General features: G+C 51.9%; 1 protein-coding gene across 1 annotated transcript in view; it reads right to left on the minus strand.

The window, feature by feature from the left end:
- Nucleotides 1-4,408: 4,408 nt before the first annotated feature.
- The window catches only part of SCMH1 (Scm polycomb group protein homolog 1), a 74,026-nt gene continuing 53,446 nt past the window's right edge, over nucleotides 4,409-24,988 (minus strand). Inside the window, exons 9-16 of the mRNA XM_050909945.1 lie at nucleotides 23,018-23,250; nucleotides 22,325-22,451; nucleotides 21,082-21,282; nucleotides 20,219-20,404; nucleotides 14,054-14,185; nucleotides 8,129-8,332; nucleotides 6,811-6,953; nucleotides 4,409-4,973 (exon numbers count right to left, since the gene is read on the minus strand). Coding sequence (XP_050765902.1) covers nucleotides 4,848-4,973; nucleotides 6,811-6,953; nucleotides 8,129-8,332; nucleotides 14,054-14,185; nucleotides 20,219-20,404; nucleotides 21,082-21,282; nucleotides 22,325-22,451; nucleotides 23,018-23,250 — 1,352 coding nt within the window. The 3' untranslated portion in view covers nucleotides 4,409-4,847. The remainder of the gene's footprint in view (nucleotides 4,974-6,810; nucleotides 6,954-8,128; nucleotides 8,333-14,053; nucleotides 14,186-20,218; nucleotides 20,405-21,081; nucleotides 21,283-22,324; nucleotides 22,452-23,017; nucleotides 23,251-24,988) is intronic.

A 24,988-nucleotide genomic window follows, 5' to 3' on the forward strand; every position in this document is an offset into this window, starting at 1 on the left:
TCAGAGGGAGGAAAAGGACTAAAGTATAATACTGTCTAATTTTAAATTAATCCAGTGTAAGCTAGAAGAAGTTTGTGAGCTGTATTTGCAGTGTTCTTCAGACATGTATTTCCAAAGTCTGGCTGAAATTCTGGGGCTTCCCCACTGCTTTCCCCCAGCAGTAGAGAAACCTGGGGAACCTGGGCTGAGCCTACAGCCTTAAATGACAGTTTTTAATTGACTTAGGCTGCAAGCTGCCTGTTGGATGGTTTGCTCCCTCCTCCTCCACAGCTGGGAGCGCTGCTTGCCCGGTGCCCACTGAGGGGTGGCAGGAGCAGGCCCGTGGCCAGAGCCCCGGCTTCGGGCTGTGTGGGGCTGTGTGCTGCGCTCCCCCCAGGAGCAGCGTCGGCCTCGCCTGGGCGGTGGGTTCAATAACCAGCTCCCCCCTGCCCAAAGCTGCCCTGGGGCAAGTGTCCCGGGGCCACCCTCGCCTGGGCGCGAGGCCCAGGGCACTCTGCGGTTCCCGACCGCTGCCCTCAGGCAGCAGCCTCGGGCTCTGGTGAGGAGGGGGAAGCGCTTTCTCCCTTTCCATCCTCATCTCGCTTCGCTGTGGCCAGCGCTGAGCGCGGTGGCTGGGCTCTCCCCACCCTCCCTCAGCGGTGTCCCCACTGCAGCCTGCTGCGACCTGGGCGCTCCACTCCTGCAAGGGCTGTGTGTTTTCCTCGGTAGCTGTTAATTACAGGGTCAGCAAGAGAGCTGATTGCCTCGCGCTGTGGCTGCTCTGAGGAAGATGAGAGCGGGGAGCTGCTCGGTGGGGAGGACAGCTCAGCTCCCCCCGCAGCCCTCCCTGGGCACCAGGTGCCAGCCCAGCTCTCTCCTCTTGCCCTAAGGGAGGACGTGGCTGTCCCCGCAGCCCGTCTCGTGGGCATGTTCGTAAAGCCTCCCCCAAGCCATCTCCCCCGGAGCTGGGCTCCTGTTGGGGTGGGACAGGGAGGAGGCAGCCCCGTGGCAGTCCTCTGTGCCCTGCCGGGGTTGGGGCAGCAGCACCCCGGGGTGGCAGGCATTTTCTGCTTTGATCCCCTCCCTTAGCTGCTGCATTTTAGCTCCTTAGCTGGGGCTGCAACAGAAATGAGCATTTAAACAAAGGAAGATGCAGTGAAATTTTACAGATCAAATGGGCCTCCACGGGGCTCATCACTGGAGTTTGGGAGTACGGTCACTGTGGAGGCACCACTGTGCTGCAACAGCTCAGCCCCTTCCAGCCCAAAAGCCCAGGCTCTGCTGCCGTGGGGTGGGACACACTCACTCCCACTGCTGTCCCGGGAGATGCTGGCTGTGGGGGGACAGGGCTGGGTGCTGGCACGGTGGAGCCCCAGCTCCCCATCAGCTCGGGCTGGGAGCACCACACTGCTGACAAGTGGTCCAAGGGCTGAGTTTGGGCCGGAGGCACCTGAACAGAGCTCCTGGGGTGCCCAGTGAGCCCCAAGGCAGCAAAGCCAAGGCTGCAGAGAGACCTGGGGTGCTTCTCCCACCTCACCTGGTGCTGGACCTCCAGGACCAGCCAAGACCCCTTCTCCCTGGCAGCACCCACCTCACTGCCCTCCCTGGGGCTGGGTGCCTCTCACCAGCCTTCTCCAACCACCAGCGTCTCCTCTTCACCACCAGCCCCTGAGGAGATGTCACAAGGTGCTCCACGCACATCTGCAGCCAGGACACAAACCCCAGGCTCATCACACGTGAAGGCGAGACCCACCTTGGCTTCATCACCACCTCCTCATGGTGCCAGTGGGGGCCCGGCCCCGCCGAGCCCAGGGGCACACGCACCCCAGCCTGTGCTGCGGGTGCAGGTACCTTGAGCACGGTGTGGGTCCTGGCTGGGCCCCCTTGGCCTCTGGCCCCTCTGTGTTGCCCAGCCCGTGCCTCCAGCCCCCCTCCCTGTGGGATGGGGCGGCTCCCGGCTGACCGGCAGCTGCCCAGGTGTGGGGTCCATGGTCACGGCAATGGTCTGTGTTGGCGAGCAGTGTGGGGGACTCAGGGCTCAGCTGTTCCCCCCGGCCTTGTGCCCACCGTCTGGCTGCGGGTGGTGTTTGCCCACCCGCCGTTACCTGCCTCAGGGCACCAGATTTGAGGTGTGTTTGCACAGTGATGGGTTCAGGGGCTCTGGCTGGGGGCTGCTCCTTGCCCCAACACCCCCCTCCAAGCTCCAGGCAGGAACAAAGAACTGCGAAAGCCTCTGCCCGCACCACTGCCAACCCTGCACACCCCTGAGAGCAACCACGCTCCGGGACCAGGAACTGGCGATGCCGGAGGGCTCCGAGCCAGCGCTGGGAAGGTGGCGGTGTTCGCGTAGTGATGGAGCCCCTCCACGACGTGTGTGATGCAGTGTGGGGACCTGCAGTGCTTCTCTGACAGGGATGCTCCTGGGGAAAAACATCCCGGAGAGCAGCAAACAGCTGCTTTGGACGGGACCAAGCAATGCTCGAGGATTCTGAAAGGCAGAGGCAGAGCTGCAAAGAGCAGGAGCCTGGGAGGGTGCCAGAGGGGCTGAGCGGAGATTGGGCAGAAGCCGATGCGCCTCGCTATTGTCACTAACAAGCCCTCGTTCATCACATCACCAGATTGCTCGTGTTGTTTTGTTTTTCTCAGCCCAGGTCTGGCCCAGCTCTCCCACAAACAGCACCGGAGGAGCAGGGCAGGAGCAGCCAGGGGTTTGTCCTGAAGCAACACCCCACTCCCTGTCCCCATGCTCCCCGTGCTTCCCCCCATGGTGGGCGCCCGTAGGGAGACGCTGCCAGGGGCCCAGCCCAGCACTCCCATCAGTGCACACACAACCAGCGGGGAGGAACTTACTTATCCTTTTATTTATAAACAAATCAACGTAAAATAAGTGCAGAGGAAAGCACTGGCTGACCCCGCACGGGGACCTGTCTGCAGCGGGCCAGCGGGATCAGCGTCGGGTAAAAACGAGGGGCGTCCCGGGGCCGATGCTGTGAGCGACGGGGCTCTGCGAGTGGCCGGAGCCCCACCTCCCTCCGACCACACTGGTGCAGCAGCAGGGACTGCAGCACAGACTCTGCTGTACAACAAAAAGCCTTTTTATTACTTTGGGGTATTTTTTTTTTTTTTTTTTTTTTTTTTTTTTGCAACTTTTCCCCTTAGGGGTAAACCTGACCCAGTGCAAGAGACTGGAGGGTTGTTCACCACGGGGCCCTCTCTGCTGCTGGCCAGGGCCCTCGAGGTTGGCGGGAAGAGGGCATGAGACGTTGCTCTGGATGCAGAGGGTGAGCTAAAGACAGGAGAAGAAGGAAGTGCTTGCAGTGGAGATCCCCGTCCCAGCCCTTTGGTCATTGCAGAAAGGAAGCGTGTGCGCGTGCGGGAGCGCGCTGTGGGTGCATGCGTGGGCACGCGCCTGGGACAGCCCTCGCCTCCACCACGCCTCTCCCTGCCAGCCCTTCCCCAGCTCATCCCAGGCCGGGGCAGGCGATGCTCCAGGGGATGGCGCAGCCCCTGTCCCCACAGGCAGCCCCGAGCCTGGCAGCTGCTGCCCAGGGGACACGGCAGCAGGGCTGGGTGGCCTCCGCTCCGATACTCCTCTTGCAGCTGCAGTAACATGTCTGGGACAGCGGGTTACCGCTCAAGTGCCATCAAAAATAAATACATTAGACTGTCTGAAACAAACAGGTGCCCCGGGGCAGGGCAAAGCCCTCGCAGGAAGAGCAACGCAAGCACAGGTCACCGCACCGGGACCCTCTGACTTGCCAGACCCAAAACCCTCTCACACACGCTGAGCTGGGACGGACCGAAACACCAGAGGACCAGGAGGGCCCCTGGGAAGATGAACCTTTGCATCTCTGGCTAAAAATCTCCAAGAGCTGCGAGTTCAACAACAGGTAGAAAAATCATTTCATCATTTTAAACAGACAACTCCTTAAAAAAAAAAAAAATTTTCCAAAAAAAAAAAACCCCTCAAAAAAAAAGGAGAGAAGGATCAGTCGAGTCCTGCAGCATCCAGCCAGTCTCCGACGCCGACCCAGTCCCGTCCTTGCCACGGGTACGCCAGACCCAGCCAAGCTCCTCAGCTCTCCCACAGCTCGCTCCATGCTCCCGGGCAGCCCCGTGAGCCGCCGCACGGCCTCCCCAGTCAGAAATAAATACAAAGGCCTCCACCCCCAGCCTGGCGTCCCCAGCCGGAGGAAGGCCGGGAGCTGAGGGGCAGGCAGAGCTCGGGAGGTGAGCGGCCCCCGGGACGTGCAGCCGGGCTCCCCCCAGGTGTGGAAGATGGGGACGGGGGCAGTCATTGCTCTGAGCTCGGCGCGGTGCTACGGGGGCCGAGTGCGCGTCGGGGGCACCATCCCCCTCGCAGCCAGGCTGCTTGGCGAAGCGCAAAGCGTCCAGCCCCCCCGGCCCACCGCCCCTCCGAGGGGACGGGAGCCGAGGGCCGCCCCGAGCAGGCGAGGCCGGGAGCGCACGAGCCACAGCGAGAGGGAGAGGAGCCAGCACGAGCGCCCAGTCCCCACGGGCTCTGCCCAGAGCTGCTGCTCCATCCTAGGGAAGCAGGACCGGGAGCCTGCGGAGAAGCGCCGGCTGGGCAGCAGGGAGAGACCCTCCGCTTCCAACTGGACGCCCACGACTTGAGTCTGGTGCGAAGCCCCGGGGCCAACTGTGCCCCAGCCTCCTCCCGAGCGCCCGCCGGGGCCTGGCCGCTGGCGCAGGCGGGCGTCTGGACCCCTGCAGCGGGGCCGGGGTGTCGGCGAGGTGTCCGTCTGCGGCGTAAATGGATGTGTGTGCATGCGTACCTGTCGGCAGGCGAGCGCGGGTATGGATGGCCAGGAGCGGAGCTTCCAGGATCCGTCCTGCCAAGCGTCCTCTCAGAACTTGCCTTGCTTTAGCTTGTCGATGTGGTAAGTGAGCTTCAGGGCTGGCCCCAGCTTCAGCCCCATGTACTTCATCATCATGTCACTCCGCAGCAAGAGCAGGGCTTTCCCATCGATCTCCTGCAAGGAGGGGAAACAACAGCACTTGTGACCACACCTGTAAGCCCTAACCCTGCCCGCTGAGCCAGGCCGTGCCCAAAATGACAACGGCTGAAGTGGCACGGCTGGGTGCGAGAGCACCGCTCCACAGCAGAGGCGGGTTGCGCGTCAGCGCGGGCATCCCTGCATCCCGCCCTGCCTGCAGCACGGGGGTTCAGCCCCGGACCCCCGCGTGGTGGTGGGAAATCTGCTGGGTGATAAACACCCAGGAGCCATGTCCAGCTGGTCAGCAAATCCTGAAGGGAGGTGGGGAGGAAGGAAAAGGGGGGGTTTCCCTGACAGGGGAACAGTCGAGGCAGTGGCAGTGCAGGGGAGCAGTCTCTCACTCAAGGGCATCGTCATCCCACTGCAGGAGAGATCTCCTGGTAGAGGACGCGTCGACCCTGACAGCAGTCCTGCCGTGACACGCGCAGCCCTGAAGTCAAGGTTGAAGCAGGAGGCAAGGGACCAAACCCTGTAAACCCAACGAAACTGCCACTGCGTGCAAAGCAAATTTCTGGAGCTTCTAAGCAAAGTCCCAGCAGCTGGCAGAGCAACAGTGGAGCACCTCATCTCCAGCAAGGCTGATTTCAACATCACAGCTTTCAAAAGTATCTGATGCTTTACAACCGAGCCAGATGTGTCCCTCACTGAGGCTCAGGAGGGGAGGGATGACGAAGCTCGAAATAACTGGAGAACAGCTTTGCACTTAGCATCTGTGAGTAGAAGTTTTCCAGTCCCTTGCAGCACTCCTTTCCTTGACCTGGTCCAGGCTTGGCCCAGAGCTTTGCAGTGGACAGGTTTCCATGAAGAAAACGTTAACGGACTTATAAATGAAAAATAAAAATCACAACCTCGAACAACAGAAAATCCTGTCCTGTATCAATGCTCAGTTAGTTCTCACACTTGGTAAGATCTCCAGTAATCTCCAGTACCAGGTTTGTTCTGCTTTTCCCTTCTGGAGATGAAAGTGAAGTTCTTCCTCAGGATTGCCAATACAGGGGACTTTCATCCCTTAGCAGAGCTCAGCACTCTCTTGCATAATTAAAACAAAACATTTTTCAATTACTGGTGGTTCTAAAATAGAACTAATTAAAAAAAAAAAAGAGAGTGTTGTCTCAGCCCAGCACAGAGCAAGAAGTGTCCCATCTGCCTCTCCTGCCTGGGGAAGACAGGTATTTTCTCCTACGGCTCTTCTGACTTCACGAGCACCACCAGGTGTAACATGGACTTAATCAAAAGGCAGAGGGAAGACGAACTGTCTGGCAGGAATCAGGACGTGGAGCTGCCAAAATTTTTGTAGCTTTAATTGTACAAACTCCATGCTGTATGTCTGCAGCTATTTTACACTTAAAGGCATGCACAAGAACCAGAGCCTTAGGAGACTCCTTTTTATAGGAAACAGGGGAGTTTAGCAGCAACTCACTCAAGGAATTCCACTTGGAACGTGTTTCTTGCCAGGAGAAATTTGCTACGAGGTGAATATTAAGACTCCAGGATGAACATAGTTTTGTGTTTTCAGCAACAGGGTTCAAATGCAGCTCAGAGCCGAGCTCTCCATACGCACAAAGGCAGCGGTGCTTGGAGCTTTAGCTGGGCTGCGATGTCTTCCCCTCAACGATTTCTGAGTAAGAGGATCCCAAGCCTGAACATGATACGAGCAGGATTTATGAGGAAGTTTTTCTTAGCACAAAACTCCAGCTGGTACAAAGTGCTGCCTTCTTCTGACTCTCCCAGATTTTCCTTCTGTGATGATCTGCCCCCTCCCATATATAATATATACATGTGTACACACACACACACACACGCTCACTCTTACATGTTTTCGAAAGAGGTCAGCATGGGGTCCCAGCTGTGGATCCGATTCTCGTATGAACTGCATCACCTCCTCCACTGTCCAGGACGAGGGGTCGCGGCTGCTCAGCCGCGAGACGTCTCGAGATCCAAGGTATCTGTCTGAACCTGGGGGGGGAATTGCAAGACAGCAGCCGTTACTCCAAGTATCGCCACAGCATCGCGCCAGCAGTTATTCACCCTTAATCTACCACTCAGTCTCGTCTCTCGAAGCAATGGCAGAGACAACGCGAAGGGCACGTCCCAACCGTGCCCCAGAGATTCCTGCGGCACAGGTCTAGCACCGAAGCCTTATTCTCTCTTCTTAGGCCTTACTGTTCAGGGCAGCCTTCTATACTGAGCCCTTTTCCTCACTCTAAACCCCAATTTCCCCTTGCCCCCCTTCAGCTGAGTTTGGCCCCCCCATTCCCACTCGTCCTTGCCCATCTGCTGACGGTTCCCACCTTTGCAGAAAACAATCCTCCATTCCCACTTCTCTCCCCACGTACCGTTTCTCCCCTCGCTCCAAACTCCACCTTTAGCAAATTTAACATGGCAAAGCTGTTTTATGTTTCCATCAGCTGCGTTTTCTGATGGACTGAGCCCGTATGTGAAATTCTGTTGTCTTGAAGCACCACTAACAAAAGTTCTGCTCCCAACGTGCTGGCATCGGCACAGCCCATTGTTTCAGCTCTCTGCCTGCATACACAGACGTGGGGGGAGGCAGACGGATCAAGGCATGAGGAGCCTGAGCTTTTTAGAGGCTTTTATTGAAGCCGTGCACCTAAAATTACAACTTTTTTTTTTGCAAACACCTGGATTTGACGTGTGCTGATTTACTGCAGTGAACAGCTCTCCTGCCCCTATTCCTCCATACAGACAAGTGCCGTTCGCGCGTCCACCCATCCTGGCCACCCACCCCAGCTCCCAGCCTCATCAGGCAGTTCTCAGCTCCCTGGCCGTTCCCGATCCATCCTCACGGACTCAGACACCCATTTATCGCTTTGACAGACCCTGCCCATTGCTTGCAAGTTCAGCTCCTGCCTACTCCTTCCTCTCCGCTGACCTCCAGGTCCACCTAGTCACCACACCAAACGAGTGACCCTGCAAGCATCACCTCTCCGTATTTCCACCCGCCCATCTGCCATGTCTCTAGAGCTACCGTTAAACCTAACAGACTACCTGTTTAACAGTGTAGAGGCCAGTCTCTGGTACTTGCTGAAGTTAGAAAGGTGTAACTGGAGTTAGAAAAGCCCTTTATTGCCAAATTTACAATCGGAGGGCTGGCTTCTTAACTCTCTTACCCCCAGAGCTAAGCCTACGCAAGGCAGAGGTACTGCCCTGGGTGAGGCTAGAGGGTTGGTGCAGGTGCCTGTATCCTTGCAGGCGATAGTCTCTGGAGCTCCTGCTGTGGCTGGATGAATTGACAGAGTTCAAGGCAGAGTCCATGGGGTCCAGGCGAGGTTCCAAGGGCCCTGGGAGGCCATCTCCCAGAACAAAGGTTTCACCTGGAACGCACCAAGCTGCAGTCAGTGCACCCGAACGCCACGCAGCCCGAAGTTACCGCTCGGCGGCAGAAAGCAGAACCGCAGCAAAGGCAGCGCTCGCGCGCGGCTGCGGGAGCAGGGTCGAACCACCGCGTTGGCGGTCTCCTCGAAAGCACAGAAATTAAAACAGGCACTGCTAAAGCACCGCAGCCTGATGTTTGCCTGGCAAATGCCAGTCCAACCAGTCAGCAGTGATAATGGTTGGTACCCAGACTGGAGCAACAGCTACTCTGTTAATGCCACCATCAGCTCCGGCTTGCAGTCCCGTGTCCTTACTGCTTCCAGAGGCCCTTCTGTGACAGCGGGGCACCGCAGTGGCAGGCAGTGGAGGCTGCCCGTTCTGGATGCCAGTGGACACAGGACACACACAACGGCCCTGAGCTGGGAGAGGAAGCTCCCCGAGGAGTCAAGCGCCACACACCACTGGCATTAGCGTGCAAGGTAACGAACGGAGCAGGCAGTTGCGATTGTGGGGGGTATTTAGTAAGACTCATGCTGTAGCCCCGATAGCAGCACACATGCAGAGCAGGAGGGAGCAGCAGGCTCCTCTGAACAGCTCAGCTGCACTGTCATGGCCAGGCAACACTCTCACACCGTGCTGATCCTCCGGCCCCAAAAGCAAGGCGCTGGTGACCAGCTGCTGACCCCTCCTGACCTCCTGCTGGGCCCTTTTTCATTGCCTAACCAAGTTGGTGTCCCTTTGCTGGGACATGCACAGGAGGGACAGGGCAGAGGGCTCTCCCCAGGCACTGGTCCCAGTGCGAGACTGGCTTCCTCACCTTCTCTTCCAGAAACACATTTAATTTTCAGCTGTCAATGGCAGTATTAGGATGGAGGGGCTGAGGAAACTATCTGGGGTGACACATTGTATTGGCTGAGCCAGCAAGATCTCCCTTTGCTGTTACAACTGTGACAGCTTCATCCTAGGACCCCGTGTTTGTAGATTTTACTATGGCGGGTACAACCTAGTCTCAGTCCAGGTGGACCTGATGCCTCATGGGTCATCCTCAAATAACTGCATTCTTTATTATGAAATACCTGGCAAGTTCATACAGCCAAAGAGGAAAGCAGCTCCTACAACAAGGGGTATTGCCTGTGCACTCTAGGCTGGGCCACCACATCTGGCTGGGAGCTGGAGCTCCTCTCCCACCGTCCGTAGAGACCCTGAGGGCAGGTCACAGTCCTGAGCTGCTGCCACTCAAACACCATGGTGGGTGACAAGGAAGAAGAAACCTGAGCAACTGCCCCGGCCAGGCCCTGGGTTTCTTCCGTGGGACTTCCCAGACCAGAGGAGCAGCAGGTGAGAAGCCAGCACAGCGAGGTTGTGCTGAACTGGGATGGTGGTGAGGGCGCAGAGTCGATACTGCAGCTTGTGAGACCCAAAAGCTGTTGAGATCTTCCCAAACTTCCCTGCTAAGCTGATGCTGCTATGCTCCAGTGAAGGGAGATGCAGCTTGCTAGAGCCTGAAGCAGTACCTGAGCATTGCAGAGGTGGGGCCTCACCAACTGGGGCAACCTCTCTTGGAGGCACGTTATTTTCTCCAGTTTCTATGAACTTATAGGACTATTCTGTGAACTGGGATCCTCTGGTTTCAGCGCTTCTGCTGTCTGTGTTTGAGCAGAGATCCCAGAGGCGAGTTCAGCTGGAGGCAGCCAGCTCATGCCTTCCCTGGCTTCATCTCATAAGGCTACAAAATGGAAGCATCCCTCTTGTCTAGCTGTTTGCCAATTCAGTGAAGCAGATGTGAGGTTATCATCTGCGTAACTCCAACCCTCCATCTCGTGGGCTTTGTTACTCTGCACTTGAGGCATTTCTGCCCTTCTTTGCTTTTAGGTCTCTGGGACGCTCTCAGAAACCAGCAGCACATCCTTAAAATCTCATGTAGAAACAGTACTGGTGTGAAGATTGTTATTCCTCTGGTGACCTGTGCTGTGTGCTGGCCCGCATGTCACTAGCTTCCCACGTGGGTAGATGTGTTCTCACCTCCTCTCTACGCGTAAAAGAAGGCTTTCTGACTCATGACTCTTCCTGAACAACTTTGGACCCCTCCTTCGCTCCCGCACCACGTTCCCACCATCCCATTTCAGCACAAGACTGGATGCAAACCCAGCACTGAGCTGGCTGCTCTGGCCCAGGGGTGGGTAGAGATTCCCTGGCCCAGGCGCAGACAGACGCACACAGTGGATGCGACTTACACCAGTGGCACTCCAGAGGAGCTTCTTCACAGCAACTACATTGGGTCTCCTCTCCAACAGGACAGTTTTGCTTAAAACGACTTCCCATTAAACATCTGTGCAAAAGGGTGACGTCTGACTCACATGGAAGTGCAGAGGCATGAGAGGGGTCAGTGGGCACAGCCCTCTGCACTGGTCTGGATGCTCTGTAACAGGAGAGCGGCTGTGGGCATGGGAACAGGTCTGTGCTGCACATCTCCGTCCTCCAAGGAAACCCAGCACCCTCTGCGAGGTGACGCACAGCTTCAACTTGCCAGGAAGCCCCGGGACACTCGCCCCAGATGCGCTGGGTCAGGCAAACGTGCGTGTCAAACTGCTCGTGAAGGCCCCAAAGCTCACACAGAGGGGATTTGTGTCAGCAGAAGGCGTTTCTGGGCTCAGCTAGCGAAGACTACAGCTTGGGAGGCTGGGAGACCACGTCCACAGGTTCATGTCAGTGCAATGCTAAGGATCCAAAACTCACCCTCAGAAAATATTTAACTCAACAATTAACACGCTGTCATTATTCTGATGTGAATGCACTGTGATGCATTCTTCAAATATGTGATCATGTTCTCACACGTGCTTATGATCATACATCCAAAGAAGAGGACGAGGCCATGCAACTGGGGAGCACTACTTTGTTTTGCCCAAGAGGTAGAACTGAAGCTGCATGTTCATCCTCAGGTTACCTGTCTCTGGACTGGTGAGTGCTTGGTTGTGCTGCAAATATTGCAGCAGAGCTGGAGGCTTCTTGGTAGGGTCAATGCAAGAGAGATTTAGGATTTTCTTAAAAATACAAACACACAGAGAACTGCTCAGATGAACTTTGCTCCAGAAAGGGGAGACGGAAACAAGGCAAGAGGGGAATGATTACTAGCCCTGTGAATCATCTGTAGCAGAAGACAACATGCTTCTGCAAGTGGCAGGGCACAGAGTGCATTCAGGCATATACACTCTCCAGAATCCTTTCGCCCTTGATAACTAGCTTCGAGTGAGGAGGAGGTGGTTAATTCTTGGGCAGATTTTCTTATACAAACTGCTAGTTTTAAATAAAGGCTTGCATTTAGACCATTGTACGAAAACATGCCACGATTAGTGGCGGAGAGGCAGGGAGCAGATAATTAAAGTTTAATTAAACAAATAGTGCTATAGATTCAAGAGTGTTGTTTTACTGCTAAAACATGGAGTTTGGCCACAAGCATAAATCTGATTTGCACAACTACTAAACACCCACTGTTTCCAACAAATGATAGTCTTTGAAAAGCAGGTCCTCACTGTGCTGGAACTGCAGCTTTTTAGCAGAAAGCTACACGAATGCCACTGGGTGCAAGAAGAAAAACAATGTACGACGTGAAATCCCCTCCTCATCTTTCTGACTTCTTGCCAAAGGCACGATGAACAAAGACTTCCCACTGCTACTCACTGCCTTCAGTTTGGCAAACTGGAAACTGTTCAGGTACTGTTGTCTGTCGCTGCTGAATCCAGAATGGGCTCTGCTGGGGGAGTTCATCACCATGAGAAGACGTACCTCCTTGCTCGAGAAATATTCAATATCTGAGTATTTCAGGCTCATATTCTTAAAATATATCCTCTGAAATGCAAATATTCCTGCTTGTACTTAAATTTCATGGTGGAGGAAGATGAATAGGCTTTTAGCTGTGGGATAAAAACTAATTTCTAGATGGAACTGCACCTCATTTCCCCCTGCCCTGTACACCCCCTGCTTGGACCAAGAACAGAACAAGACCAAGTTGCTGTAGGAAGTTCACACACCAACAGGATCATCACCCTCACGTGAGGAAACACTTTCTGCCCACTTCTCTCTACTTTTACAGAAGAGGCTGGAGTATTCTGGGCATTCAGATGGCATGACCCATTCAAAGGCCAAGAGATAACTGAATAGACTTTGAAGTAGACTAAGAATCAATCTTGTAGACGACCTAACGTACATTCCTCCTTGGAATTACCCATTACAGAAGTCTTCTCTCTTCACTGACAATACAGAGAGTGTACAATATTCACCACCTAACCAAGGCACCTTAATCTTTAGAGCATACCACTGCGCTTCAAGAACAGGCCGAACACTGCATGTTCCACCTCCTGGTAGAGGAGGAGCGGGCAGGCTTTGCTAATGCTTACCTAAGTGCAGTGGTTGACGTATTAGAGGAGAATGTCAAGGAGACCAGCAAGGACATGCATCTAGAGGTGAGAAACAGACTGGGCCTCAGGGAACAATTTTTGACTTGTCAATATGCTGGAATAGATGAGACAGTCCCACACGTCACCTTGTTCTTTGCTGCAGCTATGTGACAAACCTACAATTTTAATCAACGTAGACACTAAGGCCACTAGAAACTGTCCATCACAGGGGGCAAGTTCAGATCAGCTGTGCTTAGATACAGGGTCAGTAACCCTGAAGGGCACAGGGCACAGTGATGGATGGAGACTAAAATTACCATAGCGCGTGGGAGGCTGTGCACTCTCAAATCTGGGATCAACAACCCAAGCCCAGCAAACTCAGCGAGAATGGTGATTCTAAAGGGACAGCAACAGAGCACAAAGCCACTGAACTATGAGCCCAGCCAGGAGTCTCCAGCAGTTTTTCAGGGACATATTACAAAGAATTGAGACTAACACCTTGGCAGATTTCACCATCAATTAAAAGGCTTCAGTAAGGTTAAATCTCCAGTCTGCATTATGGAGTGTTTGCCATTCAAAACAAAAGGGAAGGTGGAAGTGTATTTATTGAAGACTCCTGCTCAGGCTCAGGTAGTCCTCCAGCCACGTGGACCCCCTGGAAATCTCCCACCTGCACATGCAAGGGACACCTATGGACCACATACCAAAGAGGACATTTCTGCAATTGCTTTTGAGAACGTGGCACAGCACATCTGCACCAGTGTTACCCGACGGACACCGCAGGAAGCAGCAGCGCTGTGGGATGTGATTTGATCTGGTTTAGCTGGTGGAGCACACGCTAGTGAGACCCTCCCTGCTATTTAGGGAGGATTGTGAGGAACAAGATGGGATCCTGGGAAAGGGCAGCAGGTTCCTGGCTGTACAGCTGCACATCAGCATCTGTACAATACACTGCAGCAAACCATCATGGAAAAATTCGGGGGAAGATTGACTGAAGCAACTGGACAGTTTTATGACTGTTAATACCATGCATAGCAATGGAAGCTAAAATACGGGTAATTAAATCCCAGATTATATGGTATTAGATGATGACTATCAGGGTTAGAAGGAGTTCCCCTGCATTCCACATGCCTTACACAACCGCTTGGGGAACCTGCCTTGGCACAGAGTGGTTTCTTCACTTCTCTCTGAAATGCCAAGCACCGACCCATGCCAGAGACAAAGCAAAGCAGACTTCCTAAACCCACGGCACGGCAAATCTAATCCTGCTGTATCCATTACAAGTCACTATAAACAGCCAGCTTTGGGAAGAGACGCTGTGCTCACCTTCCAAAGGGTGACGGTCATTCTTTGGTAACTTGGGGGAGAGAGGAGCACTGTATGGAGGGGAATCTTGGGAATATCGCTTTGCACCCCGGCCTGGTCCCTGCAGAGTGCCGTCTAACGAACTGCTTCTGTCTAGGAAGAGAGAACAAGCCCTATTTAGGAGTGGAGGCTTTCTGGGAAATTCAGTCTTGCCAGAGTCACTTGAGACTCGCATGCATCGCCAGCCTCGTAACAGCCTTTTAAAACTGCAATCCAGCACATCTGTCAGTGCTTAACATTTTATATTTTGCTTTGCAAGTTTTATCAGAGAAAAAGGGTGGCGAGAAACCTAACGACGAATCTTAACCACGTTTTGCCATATTTCACCCCAAATATCACCTCTTATTGACTTAATTCCATTTCTCCTCATTCTACCCCTTGTCTCATCCCGCATGATTCCTCCTCCTCCCCACTCTTCACCTTTCAGACGCACGTAACCCTTGAATGATTTGCAAACAACCCTTGGATGATTTGCAAACACTCTTGTGCCATACACAGTGCTTGATTAAACCGTACTCAAATTTTCAGTCTTTCCCCAAATGGATCCCTCAAGCGCCCCAGCTGTCGCTGTTGCTCTTCTCCAAATGCTTCCCAGCGATGGGGTTCTCCGTATTGCATGCGGCAGACGAGACGTCAGGCTGGGCTGCGAGACGTCTCTTTGCAGATGGCTAAAGGCTGCACACGAAGTGTCAGTGGGTGGATGAACACAGAGAATGGAAGCGCTAACACGGATGGGAACAGCAGCCAGGCAAGCGATACAGTGGGTGGCAGACCATACCCCATCTGGACAAGGCACGGTCAGTTGAGAAGCAATGAAGAGGTTACCCACCAGCTGCCGCCTGCCCACGCGGGCCACCAGCGCTCCTGGCTGGCCCCTTCCAGCTGCCCGGAGCACGGGCGACACGTGTGAGCCTGCAGCGTTCAAGGTGTGTGGGGAGAGAGGGGTGAAATGCTCGTAGACAAATGCTGGGAGCTGGACAACAGCACGGAGCAGCCCCAGCTGCCGGTGCAGGGCAGGAACGGGTGCTGGAGGGGGAACAGAAATACGGCGGGGAGCGACTGGGACCGGACACCAAGGGAGATGCATCACGCCAAACAAAGAAACGAAGGTACAGATGAGTGGGAAGTATCAGACGGTCACAATTTAGTTGACTAAAGAGAAATACAAAGGTAGAGAAAAGTATCTGTTCTATCAAAAGCCTTTGGGGAAATGAAAGATAAGCTGCTTATACTGAGGCCCTGGGACTCCATCAGTATGACCAAAAATCACTGTAACATTATTAGAAAGACAAATACTGTCCTCAGGACAAGCCCCTGTAAGAAACATTCATTGCCCAGACAGAGATGGAAAACAAATGCTCTTAGTAATGTCTCTGGATATCTCTAAATGTAAAACTGCATGACCTTCTTCACCAAACAGTCACAGAACCACAACAAAAGGTGATGCTTTTTAAAGGTTTTATCAGGTTTTGTTTTGGGTTATTTTTTAAATTGGTTGATTTTAAAAGTAATGCAAACACAGAAGGTCAGGTTGTAGAAGGTAACCCGTGAGTCAAAAGTTAGGTCAGTGTAAATTAATGGAAGGACAAACTAAAAGTAGGCCTGTAGTTAGGGTCTCTGATTTTAAAGGACAAATTTTAAGAAAATAAAGAAATGGAGTAATACATAGAGCTGTGTTCAGCAGTCACGATGCAGATCATCAGGAAAAAAAGAAAATACCTTCAGTTCAAAAGATGCCATAAACATCATGACTGTGTATCATCAGTGAGGAAATAATCTGGGAGGAAAGGACCCCAAATCTAAGTGGATAAATGTTCACTTTGAGAAGGACACTGAGAACAAGCAGATCATTTACTGGATATGAAAAGGACCTGCTCAGCATGGAGTCATATACCTCAGAGGATGGTGAGTACAGGGACGAAGTGAACTTTTTAACTCATTCCGTCTTTTGATACAGTGCAAAGGAAAAGACAGGACCGCATTTTCAGCTACAGAAGTAACAGAAAGGTAAAGATTGAGAAAAAAGAAAAAAAGGTTGTCCTTGCCTGCAAATGATGGGACAGCTTTGAGGGATATTTCACCTCACCTAACTTGGGAGATTGGTGGGGAGGAAGAGAAGCACATCTGCCCATGCCTGGGTTTGTGCTGTTGGCCATCCCAAGGCAGCCAGGATGGATGCCTTTACAGTCAGTGAGAGTCTGCTCACCTCACCAAGTCAAAGTCAACGTCAAGGCTCCTACTTTAGGATGCTGTAACTTGCACTGACTGCACTGGTACCTCCTCCCCGACTGCAGAGCATGCCTACACAACTAGCTCAGGTGTCAATGCCTCTGTGACATCCACCTGCGTTCAGTAAAACAAATCCCACCCTTCACTTCCAGTCGCAGCCATGCTGAACACCAGGGCAAGGCTCAAAGGATAAAAGAAACGGGACAGGAACGAAAATATACACCACTGACTAAGAAGTGGAAGCCAAATAACTGAACGTACTCAAACTGGGGACATGAGGGTGCAGAGGAAGCCAAAACATAACTTAAGAAAGAAGGCGCACATGAAACCCTAGGTCTGCTGCAGCAAATTCTAACAAAACTCAGTGACGCGCTGCTCAGAGTGACTGGAAACATGGTGCTAACGTTTAAAAAAGAAGGTGAAAAATTGATTTTGGCAACAAAATGCTCATGTCTGACCTCAGCAGTACTGCGAGGCTTGTAAGACGTTCTGAAGGAAAGGGTAAGGAAAATATTGCAATTACACATGGCACATACTGCGGTAGACGTTCATCGGAGGAGACTAACCCAATAGCTTCCTTATCATGGGAAAATAACTGATCTATTACACAAAGGAAGAGTGGTCAATGTCATCTACCTGGAATTCAGCAAGGCACTTCACATGGAGAACCACCAGCTGAGACAGAGAACATGAGGATTACCAGAAACCTTGTTATATGCAAAAACATCTGATTTGAGGGGAAAAGCAGTCAGCAGAGCACTGAGCAAGAACATGAGGTTGGAGAGCAATTGCTAATGAAGTTTCGTGAGGATCATTCTGGAGCCCAGTGTCATTTAATATTTTTATTAATAACTTTGGCACAAATTTTCGAGATTCACTGATGAAATCTGCTGATGTCTTCCCATGTCAGGCCAGATAAAGTAGCATTTGAAATTCTGCAGAAAAAATATATCTATACAGAACGGAGTACCAGAAAGGAGGTAAATCCAGCAGCAAAATGCAGATATGCACTTGAAGCATTGTCCCATGAGCTGGGAACTTGCAGTTGACAGTAACGGATGAGAAGAACAGGGTATGCGACCAGGACGGGTTGATCATCACCTGCTACAAGCGTACAGCGACGAAAAGCGGCTTCCAGAGACACTTCTTGTGAACATGGTGGTGCCAGTGCTGTGGCACCAGGTCCCCATGAGCTCTTCCCCAGAGTGCTGGGTTGCACTCTGGTTACCTCATGAAGTTTAATTCAAACCAACACTAGATGAGGAGAGCAGAGAGCCTTTCTTACCAGAGCAGCCAAAAGGCGAGCTCCTCTGAAGGATACGACTGCTCTCTAACTACTTCCAGAAGAAGGAGAACTAAGTCAAGCTAAAAGACAATGTTAAGACAAGGAGACACAGATACCAAGTTGCCTAAGAATAAATTTGGGCTAGAAACTACAACATAGTTTCTAAAAATTCAGCAAAAAACCTTGGAGCAGCCTCCAGTGGAAAAGCAAAATCCCCAACTCCAGAGTTAATTAAAGCAACACCATATGCTGTGGTGCCTGTAAGAACAGGACCCAAGGCTCAATGGTCCAGAAGGTCCCTCTGGTTCTATGTTTTCAGATGGCTCCAGATCAGAGCTACCTGTTTACAACATTTCACAGCCCATCCCTGTTCCTATTAACAGCAATCAACTTCCCATTTTCTTGCAAATCTACTGTTTCCTGATGTACAACTTGATCTATTTCCCCTTATTTCCATGATTATGCCTTACTTAGCAAGACAGAATGCCAGGATGCAGCTGACCTAAGGGCTGCTGCAGACCTTCCTTCTTCTGCCCCAAGCACACGCACGGATTCTCCATGGCATCCACAGTGGTGCTCCTGTAAAGCGAGTTTGCTCTGGGAATTGAGACCAGCTCCCAGTTCTAACCAGTGATCATTTTCTGGAAGAACCAGCCCCTTTCAGGCACACAAGCACCTGTACTGTAGAGGAAACAAGGCAGGACACACAGAGCTGAAGGTGAGGCCACGGCAGCCTTGACACTTGGTGTGATTTAAGCTGATGTACAACTGCATTCTCATTCTTCCATCACCAGCCCTAACCTCTCAAAATAGCCAGTACTGTTTCTTTGCCCTCACCAGATGCCACTGTAATGTGTAGATAACAATGTTTATCATTTTCTTTCAGGTGCTTGAGAAAGGTGTTAGATGACCAGATGCCCAACAATCCCTGAGACATCAGAATGAACTACAGGACTAGGTGTTATCACTTCTCTGGACTGTGGTTAATCTTTCTTTAATCCCTACAAACACTCTAAAGAAGAGTTCAGGATGGGCAGGTCTCAGCATCGTGTCATATCTGGTGCTCCGCCTGAGTTTCCCTGAATTCTGACTTTGCTCTTTATACTTTTCCACCCTGCCAGGCAGCCCAGCACAGACACCACTGACATCTCATGGTGGCTAGAAACCATGTGTGTGAGCTACAGGACCCTCTGCATTCAAGCCTGCTGCCACGCCCAGACCCGGGGTCCTCTTCCTCCCATTCTGGTGTTGCTCTATCTCATGACGACAGGGTAATTTCACGCTGAAACATGGGGATTTCTTCTAATTGAGGGTTCCCTAGAGGGGCAACCTCTAGTCCCAGTAACTAGACGTGCTGCTCCTGTACTTGCCACAGCAGCCAACGCACTTCCTACAGCTCCTCTTCTTACAGCACAGAACGGCTCCCTGCTCCTGGCATTGCTGGCTCCAGCATGGCTCTGCACAGCCCCAGCCTGCAGGCAGCTGATCAGCCATGGAGGAAGCAGAGGACAGTCACTCCGAGATCCTCACGCTCTTTAAACTCTTGCTAATCCCTTCCCCTGAGTATGGGTGCTTTGCGAGATGCAATGAAGCACTGTGGCATTAGGCTGTTTCCCCTAAGCTTCACGCTTAGCAACTTTTCCTTAAACAGTTCTTCCTAAGTGCTTATCCTTTTACATTAGAAATTCTTGCTTTTCTCGTCAGAGCCATAATTATCCAAAGGATTAACTTTGGAAAGACCTCAAACAGTACAACAGCTATTTGCTAACTTGGAGGGCAGAAAGGTAGCGGAGGAAGGAAGACAGGAGAGCAGATCAGCACAAGACACTTGTCAACTACCTAAAGAGGGTGCAGATAGCTTTTATCCTCTCAATGACTGGCATTCCCGGGGAGGCAGCTATCACCCCAGGGGCTGCTGCCACTACACAGCACTGCGAGGAAAACTATTGGTCTTCTTGTTTTTCACCACTTTCGCTTAAGAGCAATTTTGCAGCCTGATGATTTACATTGTGGCATGAACTATCTTGCCAAGGGTATGTTGCTTCAACGCAGTGGAGCATTAGCCATGCCAAGAAAAACAAAGCCACCTATGCCTCAGATCGCTGCAGCATGCATCATCCCTGAACGGGCTACGCTTTCACTGAGGGCTGGATGTGCTGTCTGCTGGCAGCAGATTCACGGCCAGTGTAGAAACCGCTCTGCTAGGTTTTAATTCCATTTCTAATTACAGTTTACCTGCTGCATGTTATCACTCTTCTATTTCTCATGCAGTCTTTCACCTTAATTCCTAACTGGATGAAGTCACTATAATCAGATTACAGGAAGCGGGAAGGACTGGGGGACAAGGAGAGGAGGGAAGACAAGGAGACAGCACGGATGAGCGGAAACCTACAGGCAGAGATGGAAATCAGAGCGACAGGCAGAAAATACGGCAACTTGAATCCTGCGCAAAAAGAGCCCTGCAGGCATGTGCATGACACTAGGTGTGATGCAATGAACCCTGCAGAGAGGGCTCTGAAACACACGCCTGCCTCCTGAGATAAAGATAAAATCTGAGTTAAGACACGGAGCACCTGGGGTCCCTACAACGCCGCCCCCGCCCCAGCTCCTACCTGGTAGATACCTGTCGTGGTCGTACTCGTGTGAGCGCTGCATGTGGCTGTTCTGAGTGAAAGGCTGGTTCCCAAAGAGGTTGTCACTGCGAAGATTGTGGCAGAGCTTCTCCAGGAAGCGGAGGACGTAGGTGATACTGTTTACTGCTGGCAGGTTCAGAGTGTGCTGTTCCCGATCAAACACAGCTGGAGACAGAAACAAACAGAGCCCAACACGTAAACCCCCAGCAAAGGCAGGAGACTACGCCCAGGGCTGCACAGCCAGCTTCTGTATCTCAGCATCGCTGGTCTAGACTAGAGCAAACAAAAGCCACTGCCTTCCGCTGGCTGAGCGCTGGCGAGCTTGCTTCCCCGGGACAGGCTAAAACCAGTCTGCTGCACCCAGCATCAGGTACGGGGCCGCAGCGCCTGAGAAGCTGCGTTCGAGGGAATGGAAAGGCATTCAAGGAGGGGCCTGCACTCCCAGCATCCGGGTAAACACGGGTTTAAAAGCAAAATTAAAAACTGGGGTGTTTCTTGTCTTTCCGTCAGGAGTTCTGAAAATCCCACCCGTTCTGCCTCCTCCTGGGGGCTCGGGCAGTGCTGGGGGACGATAGGTGAAGCCTAACGCTGCCCAGGCTGATACCAGGGCTGCATGCTGCCTTCTCCAGCAGCCGTGCCTGGAGGCCACGCTGACTGCTCTGCTCTGAGTCAGACGCTAGCTGTTGCTTCACTGACACAGATGTTTGGCAAGAAAGAGAAGACAGAAATCTTGTGTCTGCCCCTGGCCCATGACTGCACCAAGCTTCAGGACAGACATCTTCCAACGAGCGAATTCTTGCAATGACATCTCTGAAGGCAAAGTGCTGCGGGCCAGTTCTCACCTGAGATGACCTCTCCCCCGTGGCCTTGTTTTAAGAAGGAGAAGACTGTTTTCTGATGATAAGCGCAATCAATGCAGGCCTGTACTGCTTGCTGCAGAACAACAGAAGCTCGAGCTGGTCCAAAATGGTCCGGCAGCTGCTGAACTTTCTTCTTGTCTAGGTGGGGCCCAGTGCTGCCATTCTTGTTCAAGTAAATGCAAACTGCCAAGATGAGAAATGTGTTTGCCATTAACCCACTCAAGAAACCAAGAAACAGATGCCTAAAATCCAACCTGAGAGATGCTGAGATTTTAAGACTGTCAAATCACTCACGACTGCCTGTCTGCATCCTAACAGCAGAGCCACTTTTAGAGGTGAATCACCTCCAAAATCTTCCTGCCTCACAGTCACCTTCCAAGCTGCTGCTGTTTCTCCTACGCTTTCCTCAGGCTCCCAAAGGCAGGCTGCAAAGTGGTTCCCATACTAGTCAGGTAAGGTGGCTGTAATGTTCAAAGGAGATGAAGGAATGCAGCCCCCACTTTTTAGAGAAACTGGGTCCTTTAGGTTCCTCTGAAAACTGGCCAATTGTGTTCTGGGGAAACAGAGGGCTCAGCCCATATCCAGTGCTTGACCGAACACATAAAAAGCAGCTTTGAATTAGACTTTCCTGCCTAGATTCATCTTCAGCTACATCTCGCAGCTGTAGCAGAGTATATACTCTGTACTGCTGCTCCTACTCCTCCCCTGCTCCCTCTTGTCCCTGTTTGCCTCGATATCCTGGCTGAAGCTGAACAGATCATTGCCACTGTCGTGCAGCAGTTGTTCTGCATCTTGCCGTAGCTTCAGCAGCTGTGCCTGGCACGGTTTGGGAGAGCTCGCGCTCTGGATTCACGAGAGGTGCTGCACACCGTACTGCCTCTGGGCACGATGGGCCACGAGAAGTGCCCTTCGAGAGCTGTGGAGTCACTAGCATGCACGCGGTACCTCAGGGAAAGGGGTCCCTGCACTGAACAGATGGACTTGCAATCTTCCTATGACTTCATTATTTCCAAAATGGACAGAGAGATAAACGAACAGCTGATCTGAACTCGTGTGCCTCTCTTTTCCTCCCGACACACGCTCTATTAGGCCAGCCTTTCTGGAATTCTAACGTTTGCTGGTTTACAGGTTTAGGAAGAAATGGGAATATCTCGGTGTGTCGCTTTCTGACTGATGCAGCTCCTAACTGTGCAATCTTGTCAAGAATGCGGTTCGAGACCCTTACCTGTGGGAGCCTGCATGGCAGAGCTGGGGATTGTAGCAGCGTCCTGGGGCACAGTGCTTGTGTCTGGTTCTGGGGTACTGGTTGTTGGAGAGGTGGGTGCTGGGTTCAGCAATGTCCTAGGTTTCCTCTGCAGAAAAAGAGGAGATATTTCTCCTTTTATCTCTGCTCTCCTTTACAACCCATGATCACTACACTCTCTCCTCTGCATCCAACAGACAAGGCACTGTGGAACATGACACACTTCTGATGGTGATGACGGGGAGTCTCAAGAACCTAGTAATCAATAGGTGTGTATTTTATAAACCACAATCCTGAAAAAATAACAAGCCTGAGATCTGCCACCTCTGCTTGACTTAGACTAGCTACACACGATGGACGAAGAGCTTATTCCACCGTTTGACCATCCTGTCATGATCACAGCATCTGCCATGCCACTTCACAGCTAATGAAGCTTTGCAGCTCCAAAGACACAGTTTCTTGATGGAAATGATCTTTAGGACACAGACATTCTCTACAGCTCTGGGGCTGGACTCTGAGGGATATTCCCAGCCCACATACCCCTTTGGTCTCCTACTTGCTGCAGTCATACAGCCAGAGGTTGAGACAAACGTGCACAAACACACGCATGCACCATCCCATGGCAGAACTTGCAGCACCTGCTTTTCACCCGCCTGCATCAGCATCAGCTTTTACCTTACTGCCAGGCTTGGGGCCTCTCTTTCTGGGGAATTTCAAAGGCTCCACTGACTTGGAGGGTGTAGGCATGGGGTGATGGATTAGCGCTTTGGTCGTTCGACCACGCTTCTTCCCTGTTTTGCGACGCCTTTGCCCTTGTTGATGCCCCAAAACAGTCTTTGTGCTACTGTGCATGCTAGGTTTCTCCGAGTTTACTTCGGAGGCAGGTAAAGGGCTCTTTGGAATCACAACTGAAATAAAAAGAGAAAAAGCAAATATAATTAAATCAGGCGAGAATCAAAACAAGAGCAGCCTCCATCTTTATACAGTGTCACATGGAAAAACCTGGAGTATTCATAGCCCCCTGAATGGAGGCTACTGCTCTCCATGCTAGAATAAAAACCAAACGCACTGATCCTTGGTTCAGCATTCGAGCTGTGGGACACTGTGGCTTAGCCTGGACGGGCTGAACTCCAGAAGGATCACGCTTTCAGCCATACCTTCCTTCCTGAAAATAACTGGCACCTACACCTCTTCCTTCTGCGAGTGGTGGCCTGCCAGTGATCATGTAAAATGCACTGAAAGCATTCCTAGGGGAAGGATCAGTCAAGACCTGCCTGACAGTTACAGAGCCAGTGCTGTGCTGGAAATCTCCTCTCTCAAGGCAGAAGTCAAATTTGCTCTGTCCCTAAATTACCAGTGAACTGCAGTGGAAGGTACCAGCTCCATCCTCGATGCCTGCAAGGACTATTGCTCCTGGCCCTGAGTAATAGCTCATCTCAGTTGGATTAGCTGACCTGCTCCTCTCATGTACTGCCAGAGGTAAGCGCAGTGCCAGCACACAGTCCGTTCCATCTTATCTTCTCACGTTTTCCACGACAAAACCAAGTTTCTGGTGTATTTGCCCACAAATCCCCTGAATTTGGTCATTCATCTTTCCCAAGTCCTGCTAAAGGCTAGAGATGAGCTGGCCCAGTGCAGCAGACCAGTATTTCCTTTAGATTTAAACTTCTGCTAAAAAGAAACAAAACAAAACCCTCCTAGATTTTGAAAAATGCACAGTGACCTTTAGGATGTCTTGTTTCTCAGACCTGGAAACTTCACTGTGTATTCAACATGGGGGCTCTGAATTTGAAAAAAAAACACTTTTGAAGTGAGGGGCTTTACAGTTAAGGAGAAAATCTTGGCCAAGGAAACAGAGTGCAATAAAAGATTGATACCAGGATGGCACGCAGCCCTAACAGTGGCACAACTGTGGGTATATAAAGAGATTTTTAAGGTTTTTCTAATGAGGGTTTTATGAACAGTTACTGTGAGCAAGGACTCATTCCCTTGGCACAAAGACACCGTTTCGTGCCGACAGCTCAGAAGCAGCAAACCGAGCCGAGTCCAACTTTCTAGGGGTCTGGAGAAGATCAGTGGGCTGCAAGGTGACAGCAGCAAGCCCCGAGTCAGGAGATATTCCAGGGATGGGGCAGTGAGCTGACAGCTGTTAACTACTTCACTGCTAACCAAAGCACAGACTGAGCGAACGGTATAGAATCATTTAGGCTGGAAAAGACCTTTAAGATCATCGAGTCCAACCGTTAACCTCACACTGCCAAGTCCACCACTAAACCATGTCCCTAAGCGCCACATCTACACGTCTTCTCAATACCTCCAGGGATGATGACTCAACCACTGCCCTGGGCAGCCTCTTCCAATGCTTGACAACCCTTTCGGTGAAGAAATTCTTCCCTATATCCAATCTAAACCTCCCCTGGTGCAACTTGAGGCCATTTCCTCTTGTCCTATCACTTATTACCTGGGAAAAGAGACCAACCCCCACCTCGCTACAGCCTCCCTTCAGGTAGCTGTAGAGAGCGATGAGGTCTCCCCTCAGCCTCCTTTTCTCCAGACTAAACAACCCCAGTTCCCTCAGCTGCTCCTCATAAGACTTGTTCTCCAGACACTTCACCAGCTTCATTGCCCTTCTTTGGACACGCTCCA

The sequence above is a fragment of the Gymnogyps californianus genome, chromosome 22, assembly GCF_018139145.2.
Source record: "Gymnogyps californianus isolate 813 chromosome 22, ASM1813914v2, whole genome shotgun sequence".
In the NCBI taxonomy this organism is placed as follows: Eukaryota; Metazoa; Chordata; class Aves; order Accipitriformes; family Cathartidae; genus Gymnogyps; species Gymnogyps californianus.